The sequence below is a fragment of the Myotis davidii genome, unplaced genomic scaffold, assembly GCF_000327345.1.
Source record: "Myotis davidii unplaced genomic scaffold, ASM32734v1 scaffold27, whole genome shotgun sequence".
NCBI lineage: Eukaryota > Metazoa > Chordata > Mammalia > Chiroptera > Vespertilionidae > Myotis > Myotis davidii.
This window is the reverse complement of record NW_006297821.1, coordinates 2,536,491-2,553,312: the sequence shown is the minus strand read 5'-3', so window position 1 is coordinate 2,553,312 and position 16,822 is coordinate 2,536,491. Positions and strand designations below refer to the sequence as shown.

The 16,822-nt window shown below is 50.4% G+C and overlaps 2 protein-coding genes across 7 annotated transcripts in view; both read right to left on the bottom strand.

Annotated features, from left to right (window-relative positions):
- Positions 1-3,918, bottom strand: part of FAM131A (family with sequence similarity 131 member A) — an 8,558-nt gene extending 4,640 nt beyond the window's left edge. The window contains exons 1-3 of one of the 4 annotated variants that reach the window (XM_015570414.1): positions 3,153-3,918; positions 2,738-2,798; positions 1,584-1,732 (exon numbers count right to left, since the gene is read on the bottom strand). Coding sequence is in view for 1 of the 4 variants with exons in the window: in XM_006773633.2 (XP_006773696.1) it covers positions 1,584-1,732; positions 2,386-2,473 (237 nt within the window). In the remaining 3 variants the exon portion in view is untranslated. Of the gene's footprint in view, positions 1-1,120; positions 1,213-1,583; positions 1,733-2,385; positions 2,705-2,737; positions 3,088-3,152 lie in introns of those variants that run through there. The other 3 variants (XM_015570416.1, XM_006773633.2, XM_006773634.2) reach the window with 3 other exon arrangements.
- Positions 3,919-4,788: 870 nt separating this feature from the next.
- EIF4G1 (eukaryotic translation initiation factor 4 gamma 1) overlaps positions 4,789-16,822 on the bottom strand; it is a 38,981-nt gene continuing 26,947 nt past the window's right edge. For all 3 annotated transcript variants that reach the window (XM_006773628.2, XM_006773629.2, XM_006773630.2), the window contains 17 exons: positions 15,888-16,034; positions 15,449-15,685; positions 15,176-15,280; positions 14,898-15,057; positions 14,597-14,700; positions 13,892-13,994; positions 13,524-13,626; positions 13,060-13,292; positions 12,804-12,922; positions 12,509-12,681; positions 12,069-12,194; positions 11,843-11,924; positions 9,242-9,340; positions 9,011-9,145; positions 8,817-8,898; positions 8,536-8,676; positions 4,789-5,409 (listed from right to left, as the gene is read on the bottom strand). In XM_006773628.2, coding sequence (XP_006773691.1) covers positions 5,228-5,409; positions 8,536-8,676; positions 8,817-8,898; positions 9,011-9,145; positions 9,242-9,340; positions 11,843-11,924; positions 12,069-12,194; positions 12,509-12,681; positions 12,804-12,922; positions 13,060-13,292; positions 13,524-13,626; positions 13,892-13,994; positions 14,597-14,700; positions 14,898-15,057; positions 15,176-15,280; positions 15,449-15,685; positions 15,888-16,034 — 2,331 coding nt within the window. In that variant the 3' untranslated portion in view covers positions 4,789-5,227. The remainder of the gene's footprint in view (positions 5,410-8,535; positions 8,677-8,816; positions 8,899-9,010; positions 9,146-9,241; positions 9,341-11,842; positions 11,925-12,068; positions 12,195-12,508; positions 12,682-12,803; positions 12,923-13,059; positions 13,293-13,523; positions 13,627-13,891; positions 13,995-14,596; positions 14,701-14,897; positions 15,058-15,175; positions 15,281-15,448; positions 15,686-15,887; positions 16,035-16,822) is intronic.

Below are 16,822 nucleotides of genomic sequence, written 5' to 3'. Positions count from 1 at the left end.
GCACATCTGTTGTTAAGACCTAACGATTCCATCTCCAAACTGCCTCTAATACTACCCTCATCCTTTGCAAATGCTCCTTGCCCAGATTAGCATACTGGTAGTCCCCCAAGCTCCTCCGACTCCATGCTATTTTCTCAGCCTCCTATGTTGTGTAAGTGTTCTCCTTCCCCCTTTCCATGACTGGCTGGCTCTTTCTCACCTTTTGGGTCTTGGCTGAAATATCACTCCCTCAGAGAAGGCTTCCTGGCCACCCTACCAGGTGGCTACCCTCCCTCTGCAGTCTGTAACAAGTCACCATCCTCTGTCAATTTATCTCGGGTGTGTAATTATGGTCTATTTTATATGTTGCCTATTTCTTGTTGGTCTCCCTCACTGGTCTTAAGCTCTTTCAGAAATTCGGTCTCTTTTGGTCACTGCCGCACACCAGTGTTTAGCACAATGCCTGGTACAGAGCAATTTCTCAAAATACATAGGCAGAATGAACAAGGCAATGTATAAATGTTCCCCATTTTCCTGGGGTGCCACTGGTCACCACATGTCCTTATTTAAAATCTTTCCTGGGCCCCTTCACTGTCCAATGAAGTGCAAGCTCACAGCCAGGCACTGAAGGGCTCTGTGAGGCCCTGCCTCCTACCAGGCCTGCTTGGAATCCACCACTGATCTCCTCTGTCCATAAAACCTCCCTTCTCACTTTCCCTGTCAGCAGGCAGCCTCCTGCCTTCCTCCAGGCAAAGAAACCCAGCTTTTCCCTGGGCAAAGAATGCCATCTTTGCCTGACAAATGCTCCCTACCGTTCAAGGCCTGACTCAAGTGCCACCTCTTACTGTGTTTTCAGTCGTGTTCCCATCCCCAGCATCACCCTTGCATCTCTCCTGAGGGATCTCAGGATGGCAGGGCCTGAGTCTGATGCACCTGGGTTCCTACCTCCACCCTGCACCTGGCTCTGTGCTCCTTGGCAAACCCAAGCAAATGTTTCCCTCAGCAAATGAATGAAGCCAGAGGTACAGGCACCCGCCCTGGCATTGCCTAGCTCTACTCCATCAGTTCCCACCCCTCACAAGAGGGGCTCTACCTGCCCCTTGACCTCAGGCCCACCCCCTCTGTCCCTCCCCTTCAGTACCTGGCTGACAAGGCCCCCAGGGTGGCGCCGGTAGCCTCTGGCCAGGCCTGGAGGGAGGAGCACCTGCTGGGTGTTTCCTGGCTCGCTCTCCCTCCCTCCCCTCACTCCCCCCAGCCGCCACCATCCGTGCCAGCACTCCGCGCAGCTGCGGCCCAGGCCCAGAGAAAAGGTGTACGTCTCCCTGGCAACCCATCACCATGCAACAGGGTCTCCCGGGATATGGCCCGGGATGCGCTGACGTCAGCGCCGAAGGCGCGAGCAGCCCGCCCGCCGACGCTGGCAGGGCGCCGAGCAGAGCAGACCGGTGGGGGCGGCCTTACTGCCGGCCGGATAGCGCCTCCGCTCGCAGGCAGAGGAAGCCAGGAACGCCAGGAACGGGCTGGCGAGGCGGCTGCGAGGGATACAGACCCCCTTCGTGTGGATACGGCTCCCCCACCCCCTACCAACACCAGGGGCCCAGCACCTCTGGCAAGTCCTGACTGTCCACGGAGGAAGAGGAAGGGCGCGAGGACCGGCTCCAGCCTCGGAGGGTACGAGCAGATCCCAAGGAAGAGAGAGAGAGGCCCCGAGGAAGTTCGATCCACTCCACAGCCCACGCGGGGTCCGAGGCCACTGAGGGGTGGGGGAAACGCTGTTCAGCTGGGCTCCCACTTCTGCCAAGATCCCCCTCTTTTCATCCGGTGTTGCCACATCATTCCTCCTCCCCCTCCCCCACCTCCCAGAATACCAGCAGCCAACCACCTGGTGCTCCCGCAACTCTGAAAGCCCCTCTCCTACCACCCCTAGCCTTTCTGCTCTGAGGCCATTTTGTGGCAGCCACTGACCACCTTCCTCCACTGGATATATTTTGCCATTAAAACCCTCGGGATGAAACCTAAACTTTGATAAATTCTGAATCCTCTCTGGTTTCTCAGCCTACCCATTCCTCTTGGAAAGCACACCTCATTCATCCTTCCACCGCCATCCCCGGCCCCCTCCCCACCACCATCTTGGGCCCTTCGCAGGCTTGCTGCCTTCCTGCTCTTGGTTCTTTCCTCTCGCCAGGCTCAGCTTTACTCTTCTTCTCTGACAAGCCGATGATTTTTTCTTTCGTCCCAGTCCCCTAAGGCTGTTTCCTGATGGCCTGTCTGGCCCCAGCCTGGCTGTTCCTGTTTCAGCCTGGTTCCCAATATCTAAGCCAAAGTAATTTTCCTCTTGCCACCTGAGCACCCTACTCCTCAGGTTCCCATCACCTCCCAGATCACATCTACAGTCCCTGGTCTCACCTCTGCGACTTGTCTGACAAGTCCATCGTCCTCCAGGCCCTTCACGCTGCCAAAGAAACATTTTGCCCAGCACAGAAATCATAGGCATGCTGGCTGTATTGATGCAGAGAACCAAAAGCCCAGACCTGCTCCAGGCTCAGCTCCCAGTTCTATTCCTATTTTGGTTCCGGATGTTGAGCCATTCTCCTCCCCACTTGGAACCTGTTCCTAGTCACATAAGGAAAGTGTTCCTGTCTCATGGCTTTGAGGAGGTGGGAGTGCCAGGGGCCCAGCCAAGCTCTGTGGAGCTCAGCTAGCTGAGGCCCCTCCCCGAGGCAGTGCCAACAGGCAATCAATGTATATCACAACTGACCTTTAGCTGGAGCAGCCGTCTCTGTCCCTGGACCTCATCCAGCTGGTGGTTCCCAGAAATGCTACCAACCAGAAGACAGACACAGGTTACAGGCCATCCCTGGCCCGAGCTGGTACCTAATCCTGAGGTCAGCCAAACTCTCCCCTGACTACAGGAGGGAATGACTTCCTGAGCTCCAAGCCGTTACAGGGCCAGAGAGATGAGAGCAGCCTTATGCTTCTCAGCTTCAAACGCTGAGGCTAATGTGTAATACAAATCCCAGAATTCCTCATGGGAACCCAAGGAAAGTACAATTCTGAGTCTTAGTTCCACAGGACCTCAAGTACCAACCACACGAAGGCCTGTGTGACTGACCCACCTACGCTGAAACCCAGGACCCATCAGAAACCTAGCCCTCAACATCTTCAGTTCCTACCTGGCCTTAGGCTTGGCGAAATCCATGACACTGAAGTAGAGTGGCCAACTTCAGATGCACAGGACTAAGACCAGGCCCCAGCATGCACCATCCAGGGGAACCAAGGCAAGGGTCAGCAGCTGTGGGCAGGAAGACCTGATGGCCCCCCTTTAGGCTCCTGTTTCCCTCCTCAGGGTAGGGTGATTTGTTGCTATTGTTATTGTTGCGAGTGGGGGAAGGGAACTAAAAGAGTTGTAAGAGGTGAGAGGTGATCAGGTGCACACAGGTGCCCCAAGTTGGGTCTCAGTCCCGTTCATCAACCATCTGACACTGAAGTGGGGAGTAAGGTTTAATTAAAAATTCCCTGGTAGGGTACTTGGCCAGCGTTTGCAGGCTTAAGGAGGTTGGGACACAGACAAGAGAGGCAGGTTCCCAGGATAGGGCCATTCCCAGGACAGCAAGAGAGGTGTAGGAATTGGGTGGTGATGGTCATGAGTATATGGGGGTGGACAAGGACAGTCGCCACGGGCTGGTGAGGATTGACTAACCCCTCCCCAGGCCATGCGCCTCCTGCCACCCTCAGCGGTGGGAATCCAAGCGGAAAGACACGAGTCCACCCTGCAGAGCCCAGAAGCAGACAGGCCCTGGGACCGAACCCAAGTTGATTCAGCCCTCTCCCCGCTCAGGCCTGCTCCACTCCCTCCTCTAGCCTGGCCCGCCTCCCTGGCGCAGGCTCCTCCCTCTCCCGACGCGGTCCCCTTCCTCAAGGCCCCGACCCACCCGCGCACCGCGACCGGTCTCCCCAGCCAGTGCCCGGCCTCTTACCCTGACCCGCCGGGCTCCGAGAGCCGATACAGCCCATGGCCGGGAACCCAGGCACGCTAGCCCGCGCTCGGGACCCGGGCCATCGGCTTGCAGAGGGTCGGGCCGCGGCCGCCACCAGGGAGGGGAAAACCCGTCAGGGGAGGGGGGTGGGAACCGCGCATCCGCCACCGCTCCCGGGAGAGGGAACCGGTCCGGTGACGTCAACGTGGGGGGCGTGACCATTCACGTCACCACCTAAAGTGAGCGGGTGGGCGGGGCCGTGCCGGCGTCAGGGCCACGCAGAGCCGGCGTCCGGGAGAAGCTTGTCCTCTGCTCCCAGGCCCAGCCACGGAGTGACCCCTCAACGCGGGTGGAGCGGGGTAGGGTAGGGGAGTCGACGTGTCTTGGCGGGATTGGCGGGGCCAGGCTGCCAGTAGCACTGTACGGGGCCATAGGACCTCACTGCATCCAACGCCCTCGTTTTATGGATGAGCCCTTGTAACCAGAAAGGACTCGCAGGCTATGAACAGCCTGAAACTCAGGCCCACCTCCACGCCAAGAGTTTGGATCACATCCTGCTAGGAAAGTGAAACCAGCCAAGTGTATTCTACTAAATACCCCACAGCTATTGTCTCCCTCTCCCCTCCTAACCAACAGGGGACCCAACCACATCCACTTCAAGGGCCACCCTCCAAGAAAGTGATTCCCAGCTTCCACAATCATGGACAGGGGAAGAGGTAAGAGGGGTGCCAAGTTCTAGGAAGCTGCTGTAGTGCCAGCTCTGGAAAGGAGGCTGCCCGCCGATCCATACCCCTTCTCCGAGGGAGAAGGCCATAAAGCAGAGGCAGTGAACTTAATTGAATTCATGTTTAATAATTACAGGCACCGTGCCCCCCCTTCCCCCTGCCCAGGCAGCAGCAGGGGTGGTGCAGGGGCTGGGGCATATGCCCCCAGCAGCGAGGACGGCAGTCCCAAGAGTGATTTTCAGAAAATAAAAAAAGGACCCCAGGGGCAAGCAGTGGTGCCCCCCCAAGACACACCAAATTTCAAGACTTTATATATAATATATCTCTGTGTCCCGGGGGGAGGAGAGGGACACCTGGCAGCATCCTGGAGGGGGGCCCCAGGCAGCCCCACGCCATCCTGCCTCTTCAGCCACTTTATTAGCTCAGACACATCGCACTACAGGCACCCACTGCCACCGCCGCTGCTGCTGACCCCCCTGCAGTCCGGGCGGCTGGCTGGGCCATCCGAGTGTCCATGGGGTTCCAAGTCCCCGACCCCACCAGCCCTCAGTTGTGGTCGGAATCCTCCTCCCCCTCACGAAGCCACTTGAAGAAGCTTGTGACAGATTTAAGGGCCACGCCCTTGCCCTGCTGCTCAGCGGGGTCCTTGCTACTCTCCCAGCTGTAGAAGGCGTCTTCCTTCAGCACATCCTCATCGTACAACGCATCAAAGAACATCCCAAGCAGGTCTGCAAGGTAGGACAGGTGTAAGAGGTGTGCTGCCCACAGCCACTCCATCCCACCCACAGGAATCCCTCCCAAGCTCCACTGTTAAAACAAGCCCTTGACCTACTGTCCAGACATCTATCTTTGACCATCTCAGCAGAGTGACTAGGTCTTTAATGGGACGCTAACCTCATGATCTAAAGAGACTGGTGCGTAGGAATGAGTCACTTAGCCAAACCTTACAAACCTGCCTAGCTTCACTCACCTCGGCAGCTTCAAACTTCACTTTAATAATTAACGGGGAAAACTGTGTAAAATTGGTACTCCTGAATTTGGAATCACAATCCCAGATGTATCACTCACAATTCTAGGGTATAACCTACACATCTACTGGCCCCCATTACGGATCCTGACAAACTTGATTCCTTTTCACCTTCTGAACATAACACGCCCTCTCTGGCCTTGACATTTTTTATGTGCTACATCTTTTGCCAGGAAAATCCTTTCTCTTGTCACCTTCCTAGTGAATTCCTTTAGGCTCAACTCAAGCACCCCCTGCGCTCTGACCCTCTTTCTCCCTCACCCCTAGCCTTCCTAAGCACTTGTCCTACAACCCTGAACACAACCTTCCCCACACTGCACTACCGGCATTTCCAAAGCAAACTTTATATTCCTAAAAGTAGTGAATATATTTCTTCCGGAAAAAGAAATTAAGCCCTGGCCAGTTTGGCTCAGTGGATAGTGGTGGTCTGCAGACTGAAGGGTTCCGGGTTCAATTCCAGTCAAGGGCACATGCCCGGGCTGCAGGCTCAATCCCCAGTAGGGGGCATGAAGAAGGCAGCCAATCAATGATTCTCTTTCATCATCGATGGTTCTCTCTCGCTCTCCCTCTCCCTTCCTCTCTGAAATCAACAAAAACATATATATACATAAATATAAAAGAAATTAATATAGCCCTGACCAGGTAGCTCAGTTGCTTAATGGCGGCCTGATACACCAAGCTTGAGGGTTCGATCCCCAGTCAGAGCACATAAAAGAATCAATGAATCCATAAATAAGCAAAACAAATTAATGTTTTCTTCTCTCTCTCTCTAAAGAATCAATTTTTTTTTTAAAGAGAGAGCAATGAATAAACCATAGAATGTAGAGCCCAGTTCATTTGTGAAACTGACTGAGCTGCCTAAGAAGCTGCAATCCAGGATGCTCTTAGGGGCATGCACACCCTCAAATCTACAACTGCTTGCCTGTGGGCAGCCTCCCCTCCCCATCCTACAGCAATGGCAGCAGTACATCATTTGTCCCAAACCTGTGCTCTAAGTCCTTTGCACACCCACCCTGGGGACCCTATACACATAATCTGCCCTGTATTTTCAAGCCTAAGTTTCTCTGATCTCAACACAAAAGGACTCCTTTACAACCACTATGTCATAACCAAACAAAATATTTTCGTATTTTGACAGAGATTGAATTCAAAGATTTTTGTTTACACTTGCTGTTTTCTTTTCTTAGTCAAATACTACTCGGTCCTTTTCAATTAATATCCTGCATTCTACTCCACCAAATGATTCTGCCAGGATGGCCTCCATGTTTTTATGCTGCAGAAGCCCGTAATTTTCAGGTCACCTCATGGAGTTCTTAAGCAGCATCTAGCATTACTGACCACTTCCCTCTCCTAAAATTATTGTCCTTCACTCATAGGGTCCTGTCCTGCTTGATCCCTATCTGTTGATCCTTCACCTGAAGGTACTATCTCAGGCCCTCATCACTCTCCCTCAGGCAATCCTGTATCTTTTTGTTGTTTTTCTACTTGAGACTTGCATGTGTTGTTGCCCTGTGCTAAAAACTCACAGGTAGACCTCTATCCCTCACTTCTTCCTCTCCAAATGAATTCAGATATGCAGCTGTCTACCAACATCTCTGATCACCCCCACCCACAGACCACAAACTCAACTTGACCCAGTGTTTCCTACCACTCAATGGATGGTACCACACTATCACCTCACCTACTAAACACTAAAAACCTTCCTGGGAGGCATGACTCATCGCCCTCTCCCAGGTCAGTGTATGTCTTCAATGTGCCCACACCCCTCCCATCTCCACAGCCAGACTGAGCCACTACCAACACATCCTGGATTAGCTGATCCTACTGCATTCACATTCACCCTTATTCCAAACCATACTCTTCCCCTAATAGCCTGATCTAAAGACTGAATTAGAATTCTTTAATTTTGCTTAAGTCCCACAATGGCCTCTTCTTGTCCTTAGGCTAAAGCCCAAAACTCAACCCCTGGCTTACATAGCCCTGCATGATCCAGCCTATGTCCATCTCTCGACCCCATTTTGCCTCACATGACTGGTTTCTGTGCTCTCCCACAATGGTCTTCCTTCAAGTTATTTTACCTCTGTCCAGTTCTTCCTATTTCATGGCCTTCTACACAGTTCCTTTTTCCAAGTCTCCCCCCTCCTACTTGTTATTCAGCTCCCATTTGTCAATTCCCACTCATTATCCCTTAGACCAGTGGTTCTCAACCTTGGCTGCACATTTAGAATCACCTGGGAATCTTTTTAAAATCCTGACTTCAGGGCCTCATGCCACTGCCTTAGACCAAGCATGTCAAAATCTCAGCCAGCTGGCCAAGATTTTCACATACTTGCCTTAGACTAAGTGTACTAAGGATCTATCTTCCAACACTCCTCACTCCAGGTCAGCATGGGAACTGTGCTTGATTTATTACTAATATCCCAGGGCCCCAGCACCTACCTATTTGCAGAATGCATAACCTCAGGCATGTTAACCTGACCCTCAGTCTCCCAAAATGGAAGAGGACAACACCATCTATTCTAAAGAATAGTTGTGAGATTAAATGAGGCAAGAAAAGCATCTCAGCCCTGTGCCTGGCAAAGGGAAAAAACATTTATCAGCTCTGCATTCCTGACATCTAATAACTGGCTAAGCACAAAACAGGTGGTCACACCTTCAAGGCTGAGTCTAACTCCTCCCATTTGTAGACAAGGAAACAAACACTGTAGAGGAAAGGAATCAACCATCAGAGCACTTTGCTCTCCAATGACCACCCACCTTTCCATGACTGTCCCTGCTTTCTGGCGGTTCTTCCACCCCACCCCCAACCCTCCAGCCTGGCTCTTACTGGGGGGCTGTTCTAGGGTCACTACAAGGGCCTGGAGGGCATAGAGTGCCTGCAGCTCCTTCTGCTCATCACATAGGTATTTCTGTAGCAGTTTCGCTCGTGCTTTCAGCACTGCAACATCCACTCGGAGGGTAGTCTCAACTACGGGAAGAAAGACAGGGATAAGTGGGATAATGCACCCTCATTCTGGTTCAGAACTAGGAGGCAAAGACCAAAACCTCCCTCCCTCCATTTGTCTGTTGGGCCCACCCTTGCCCCACCATCTCCCTGGCTCCTCTTACAAATAATTGCGGAATAGCAGACAGTTTTCATGAGGGCTCGAACTAATGTGTTGGATGCTACCTGCTCCTCAGTCAGGTTGGCCTATGCAGGAAAAAGAAAAACATATGACCCATAAATTCTGAATTTTGCCCCCATCATCACACCAGAACAACTTCTCCTTTATCCTGCTCTCCTGATATCAAGAGAAACGTACCTCTATCCAGTCAAACACCTGCTGGTTACTACTGTCCTCCTTGAGCAGCTTCTCCAGCTGCCTGCTCAGCTCCTCAGAGGAGAGCAACCTCTGGCCAGGGGCTTCTGACTCCTCTCCCAGGGTATACTCCACCTTCTGCAAGCAAAAGAGCCCATAGGCAAGAGGTAAGTGTACCACGTCAGTGAGATGATGGAAGACTGGCCAGCCCCAAATGGAGCTCTAGCCACAAACCTGTTCAGCAACAAACGCAGCAACATCCTGGCCTTCTGGTAGGAATTCTTTCCAGCTGAGTCCAGCTTCTCGCCATAGTGCCCCCACCTTTTTGGGACCCTGAAAAACACAAGACCAACTCAGCATCCCTTTCTCCAAGAATCTCACAGCACCACAAATGGCATCTATCAAATATTTACTGAAAGGCCACTAGGTGCCAGCTAGAGGCTCAAGATGTTATAGACCAGTAGTTCCCAATGTGAGGCAAATGCCCCCCCCCGGGGGGGGGCAATTTGATTTTTAAGGGGGGAGCAATTCAAGAATGAGTTATTAACAGTGAATTTTTTGCATTTCTTATGGTTCTAGGAGCCTCGTATACAGTATATTGTGACATATTTATGCATTTCAGTCTTCTATTATGTTTTGAAACTTTATTTGCTATTTTTTCGTATCACTTCATATTATTTTTTTAAAACAATTTCTTAGTGATTTCTTTCTCAGTACTTCAACTGTCCTTTTGTTCTTTTATTTTTCTCTTTCATGGATGCCATGTTCTTTGGAAGCTTGTTTAGACAAAGTTAATGGCCTTTTAGGCTTCCTCCACATGAATAGTTTACTTTTTAAATAAGAAGAATTATATGTCGAGGTTGGGGGGAGGGTGCATCAGGATTTGAGAGATGCTTAGGTGGGGCATGACCATAAAAAAGGTTGGGAACCACTGCTATAGAGGTACAAAATAGGCACAGGACCTCCAACTTTACAGTCTAGTACCAGGCATAGACATCAGTCATAGACACAAGGAACTCATCCAGTATGAGACTGCAGGTTTGGGGGTGAATGGCCTAAGAGCCTCCAGGAAAGATGTCAAAGAATTATTGGATCACAAAAGGTAAACAACCAAATCCAAATAAATATCTCATCCTATTCCACACTCCTACATTTTTTTTCTAAAAGTTTCATTTTTCATTACTCCAAGTAACAAATGCTGATGGGAAAGGACAACTAACAAGTACATTTATTGGTTCCCAAGTCCAGAAGATTTTAGAAGCATATACACCCACCCACCCACCCCCAACGCAAATCAGAATCCTCACACAAACAGCAATTCTGAGAGCCCATGTCCTGTAAAAGGCAAGAGATTCTGAAAAGGATCGCTTTCATAATCACAGGTATTCAAAATGATGACATCAACCCTTAACAGGATTATTACAGTACATGGATTTTAAAGATGCTCATGGATTTTACCACCACTGAAATGGAGTTGTCTCAGTTATTATATTACCATTTCTTATGGTTTTGTTTTTTTTTTGAAGATCTTTATTGATTTCAGAAAGGAAGGGAGAGGGAGGGAGAGATAGGAAAATCATTGGTCGGCTGCCTCCTGCACTGGCGGATCCAGCCCACAACCTAAAAGTGTGCCCTTGGCCGGAATCAAACCTAGGACTCTTCAGTCCCCAGGCTCTATCCACTGAGCCAAACCAGCTAGGGAAGTATATTACATTTTAAAAATATGACCATAAGTCTTTTCTTTTCCTTAGCAGAGTATAAATACATCCTATAATCTATGGCACCTTAGATTCAATGAAAATACAGTTCAACATGCTTTTTTTTTTTTAAACATAAATTATCCTGGTACATAATTATGTATGCTGAAAGAACAATTCCTTTCCATTCCAAGTCTCATTCCTCCAGGTTCCAGGTAGCTAAACTCTTCTGAAACTGCACTTTCCAACTTTCTACTACCACTAAACCCCACACCCAGCTTGCCTTACCTATCTTCCCACCTTTCTACCTGCTAGTCAACAATTAACTTTCACACTAGGCAGCTTCAGCACCTTTCCAGGAAAGCATACCATCATGAACATTATCAGACACTTCTTTGCAACTTCACAGTGCTTAAAACACTCAATTTCAATCACTTTATTTCATGCTTTATTTCACACTGTTGTTTTTGTTAAGTTGTTTTTCCTCTTTCAACTTTTTTTATTCACTGCTGTATTATCAATGCCTACTATCTAGTAAATGTTTGCGTTTCTTTAAACACTAGTTTAAAAAAAAATGAATGAATGGGGGGGAGGGCGATGGGGGGAAAAAAGGACCTATGTAATACTTTCAACAATATTTATTAAAAAAATAAATGAATGAATAAAAGAATGAATGGAACAATCAAACAAGGCTCTAGGGCAGTGGTTCTCAACCTTCTGGCCCTTTAAAACAGTTCCTCATGTTGTGACCCCCAACCATGAAATTATTTTTGTTGCTACTGCATAACTAATTTTGCTGTTATGAATCGTAATGTAAATATCTGATATGCAGGATGGTCTTAGGGAGCCCCTGTGAAAGTGTCGTTTGACCCCCAAAAGGGTCGCGACCCACAGGTTGAAAACCTCTGGTCTAGGGTCTTAAGATTCCCATTCTCCAGCCTTGACCAGAACTCTAAGAGGAACTGGTCTGAGGGAGTACCAGCCTCTCTCTCTCAGATACTAACACAGCATTACCATCCATCCCCATTAACCCTATCCCACCAAAGGACCAGGAGAGGCTTCAGTGTCACCCCAAAGAGCCCCAAAAGCACAGTAGGAAAAATCCTGAACACATCATCCCTGAAAGGCTCTCACTCACCATGCTTTTGCATAGGAGCCCCAAGATCTCCAGCAACAGAGAAGCAGCTTTGCCCAGGGGCCTCAGAGGTTTTGTAATCTCCCTATAAGGAAATTCAGTTGTTTTTGTTAAGCCCTCACCATACTACCCCAACCCTCCCTAAACATGGGCACCTTAGCCAACCACCCCTCCGTCCTCACCCCGCCTCCCTTTCTAACTCTCCCGAATTCCAGCTAAGGGAGCTCACCTGAACAGCTCTCCCATGGGTACTCCACCATCCTGCAGAATTGGCGTTACCAGTTCTGCTAGGTAGAGCCACACATGGGGGATGTCAATTTCCATGTCTTCAGCCAATTCTAGGATTTCAAACAGCCTGCAAAGGGAATTCAAAGTTAGGGCATTCTAGGAAAGAGGAGCCAGGTGCCTACCCTCCTTTTGGGGTAACAAGGCATGACTAAAGAATTGAACATGGAGCCCATCAGGAATATTTCCTCAACATGGGGCAATTATCTCAAGCTAAGGACACCTTCTTGTCCTTAGATGGCTCAACCCCCTACCCCTGAGAAAAATGATGTTGACCAGGATGGTTGAGGAACCTACATTCTTCCCCAAGGTTCCCACAGGTCCTACAAAGGAAGGGAATTTGTGGTTTTGTAAAAGTGGGAGGGTCACAGAAGTCGGTCATACCCTTGATAGTACTGAGCAGTGGAGAGGTGCCCAGCACAGAGCAGCTGGTGCAGCAGCCGTCCCATATGTTCACGAGCAATGGCACTGCGTTCCAGTGTGGACTCGACGCCATGCCGCACAAAGATGAAAAGCAGGGAGGGTGAGGCCAGCTCCTGCACACACTGCACTGCCTCCTGCAGGGGGCACAGGGTACAGGAGAAAGAGCCGTCAGAATCTGGTCTAGACCCTACGATGTATACCAGGCAGCATAGTCTCTGCCCACTCTACCATCACTCAGACCCCTCCCACTACCAACCTTCATGTCATTGAGATGGAGGTATTCCTCAATGATGGCCTTAGATTTCTTCTCCAGCTCCTCTTCTGATAGTGCAGCCTTAGGGGGACTCACAGGAGGCAAGGTGGCGTCTCGCTTCCCTGAGGGGTACAAAACAGATCAGAGACTCTTCAGTTCCAGTCTTTCCAGCAAACTGCAGCTCTGAAGACTGTCTAGGGACTGACTAGTCCCTAACCAGCCCACACTATTCTGTTCCCTTCCTCTCTCAACCCCTTACCAGCATCCCGTCCGCGGTCCCGTTCCTCTGAGAGGCTAGCTGCCTTGCGCAGCCCATCAGGCTGGGAAGGCCGCTCTCTACTCCGTTCCTCCACTTCCTTGCTGAAGCTCCGCTTGGTGCCAGGTGTCCGAGAGCGATCTAGCCGGTCCCCACGATCACCTCCCCGCTCACTCCGCTCTAAGCGGTCTCCCCGGTCCCCAGCTTTCTCACCTCGTTCCCGGCTCAAGCTACTCCTGGAAGAAAGACAAGCACGTGGTCTCTCACCTGTACTGCCCAGGAGTTCGCTCCTTTACCCAACATGCTGAGCAACCATCAGGCCTTGTTCTTGGCACCAGGAATATGTCCCATGCTCAGCCAGGGCCTCTCGGCATTACAGTTGTGTGTGAGGATTCCTATGGCAACAACCCAAACCCAATCATGGTATCCTCCATGTGCGTGAAAAACAGAGATCTAGGAAGCCTCACCTCTGGGCCACACGTCTGTTTTCTGTGCTTTCAGTAGGTGCTGCCTGTTGAAGGGCTGAGAAGCGATTCAAGGTACTAGTAGCTGGTCGAGCAGCTTCTGATGCTGGGGAGGCAGTAAATGAAGATTAAGATATATTTTCTTAAATCCTATCACCTACTTGCCAGTTTAGGACTCTTGGTTCTAGCCCCAACACTAAAGCATTTCAGTCCCTAGTCCCACCAAGTAGTCCACGGCTCCTGCATTACCTAACCACACTGTACAGAAAGCCCCACAGACAGGCAAGGAGACAAGCCTCCCATGCAGACAATGCTCTACCCTCCAGAGAGCTCATTACTAATCACCCAGCTCTTTACATCGGCCTCCCTACCTGCGTCAGAGGGCTTGGCTCCTGAGCCTCCACTGCTGCCCTTGCCCCAGCTCAATCGACCTCCAGGTGCAAAGAGCTGGTTGTTAGAATCGATGGAGCCAGGCTGAGGAAGGAAAGGGGGTGAAGAGTCATAGGTCTGACCTGGCCAAAGCCCCCAGCCACACAGCCATCAACAGCCCAGACCAGGGGCCAGGCAAGCTTTTCCTGTAAAGGGCCAAATAGTAAATATTTTAGGCTTTGCAGCCACACAGTCTCTATTCTAACTCTTCAACACTGCCACTGTCACACAAGAGCAGTCACAGAGAATAAAGGGAATGAACATGGTTGAGTTCCAATAAAACTATGAACAATGAAATGTAAATTTTACATAATTTCACATCACATAACAACAGTCACTTTTTTTCGACCAGTAAAAATCATTTTAGCCTGGGAGATGCACAGAACAGGGAATGAACCTACCTAATTTGGTGTGCATGTCAGTGTGCTGACCACAGAGTGGCCCAGACCAATGTGATCACACGTCCTAGGGTTGGCAGTCCTGTCTCTAGTAATCTAACCGGTTAGTCTAAGAGGAAAATTTCAGCTGTCACTTTCCCAACCTCAGAGAATGAGGGGATGGAGACCCAAATTGTGTTTAATGCCTACTTTGATCCCTCATTACCCTCCTATTACAAACATCACTCCCTCCAACATACACACCCCTACCTTCGTGATCTTGGTGAGTCGTGAGGTGTCAATAGGGCGGCTGCCCTTACTGATGGGGACTGTGTTCCAGCCACCACCATCATCTACAAGTGGAAGGCCACGGCCTGGAACAAAAAGGAGAGCATACTGAAATAGTGAGTAAACAGCCCTGTCCACCTGAGCTGACCCCAGCCTCGCTTCCTCAGATCCTCAGTTCCATCATAGGGTATCAGTGGCCCAGACACGTGGCACTAACAAGAAGTCATCAGTGGAAAGCACAACCCCTCACATTGCCCCTCCTCAATTGTAGCCTCAAACTCACTGATAGGTGGACCTGGAGGGCCACCCCGACGCTTGTCGCTGCCCTTGGCCATTAGCTGCTGCACTTTTATGTGCTCCCGATGCTCCTCCAACTCCGCCTCCTTATGGATCTGGTCAATGGTCTTGGGACCCTGATCCCCTCGGCGTGGCACCCAATTGCTCTGTAGGGACATGAAGCCACCCACAAGACAATTACATCAGAGAGGCCAAAGCAGGCAGCAACTGGGGGATATGGGGTCAGAGGCAGCAGATTAGTAGTGGGAAGGTGGGGACACACACCCGTCGCAGATCCAGCACGTCCTGCAGCATGAAGCGGATTCGGGATGAAGTCTTCTTTTCCTTAATTATTTTCTCCATCTGGTTGAAATACTGATCCATTCGGGGCTAGGGAGAAGCAGCAAAGAGATCAGGCCAGGAACTTCCAGCTACAGGCCCTTATCTCCATCACTGAGATTCAGTGGCCCAGACATGACAGCCCAACAGGGAGTTTATCAGTGGACAGTAGGCCCCACATACTTCAGCTTATCCCCTTCTACATCCCAGGACCCCTACCTTGGCTTTTTCAAAGTCTAGGTCTTTGCCAATGGTAGTGAGCAGACGGCAAAGGCATTCAAGGGACTCTTCGTCGTGGTTCTTAAGTAGTTTAACTACACAGTCGTGCATTATTGCCTCTGTTAACATCTTCAGCTTGAACAACTCCCCAATAAACTTGATATTCCCTAAGGAGCGCCGCCGGGCTATATCTCGAGCCTCTTCCAGCTCTTCCTTCAGGCGTCCCCGTTCCTCTGCCTGGCAGTCATGAGACAGGGAACACATCAAAAAGATACCCAGCCACAAGGCTAAAACCCTGTCCTCCACCATCTGGATTTCTATACCCAGCAACAAGCACTCATGTCCTCAGGCAGAGAAACCCCCATACCACTACCCCACCCCCAATTCTACAGCTAAGTAGCTTCTGAATAAGCAGTGGAATTGGTTGGTTTTCTCTCACCGTAGCAGCTTCATCCATCTCTTTTTGCTTCTTCTCAAAAACTTCATCATCATCTTTGTCTTTTTCAAACTCCTTCTGACATCGATTCAACAACAGTTTTCGAAAGTTTACAGTCACTGTTGGCTTTTCTGTAGTGGGCACTTTCAGCTGTATGTCAAAGAGATTGTCACATTCAGATTAGTCTAGGGCAGGGAAGACCCTCAGTCTTTACCTAAAAGCCAGGAAGACCTTTAGCTCTGGCTCTGCCTCCTCTTGGCTGCCATCAACAGCACAGACTGGAGGAGAACCAAGAAGCTGGACTCAAGAAGTGGGAGGCCAGACCACGATTTAGAAAACAGTGGAAACTAACCGCCATGAGGCAGCGGCACATGTTGGCATAGGCCACAGAGAAGTTGGGCTCTGAAATGGCCTTCTCAAAGATGAGGTCAATGACCCCTTTCAGGCGCTCCTCAGTGTCGATGGCCAGCTGCGTCACTTGCTTCATCAACTGCTGGAACATCTGGGGTGTCAGCTTATTCAGAATGGCACGCACCCTGCGGAACAGTCCTGGTGGGGAGAGGGAATAGGATCCAGTGAGGTCCTCAGAGGCCACTGGGAGGGATGGAAAAGGGTATGAGAATAAAGAGGCTAGGGATAGGATGGACAGGAGCAAAATAAGCAAAGTTGGCTCAGCAAACCCTAAAGAGAAAGAATAGAGACCAAACAAAGGACTTGCCAGTACCTGGGTTTTGCTGCCATCAGCATCCTCTTCCCCTCGGTCCTTATCAGCTGCTGTCCGCTTGCTGCTGGGTTTCCAGGCCTTCTCTGCTTTGTTCAGTTTTATATCTTCGGTCATTAATACTGTAGCAATGATCTTGCGTGGCTCCTTTCGGGGGCCCTGCTGAGAGCGCCGGGGTCCCAGACCAGCCTGCTAAGCAAGGGATGAGGACAAGAGC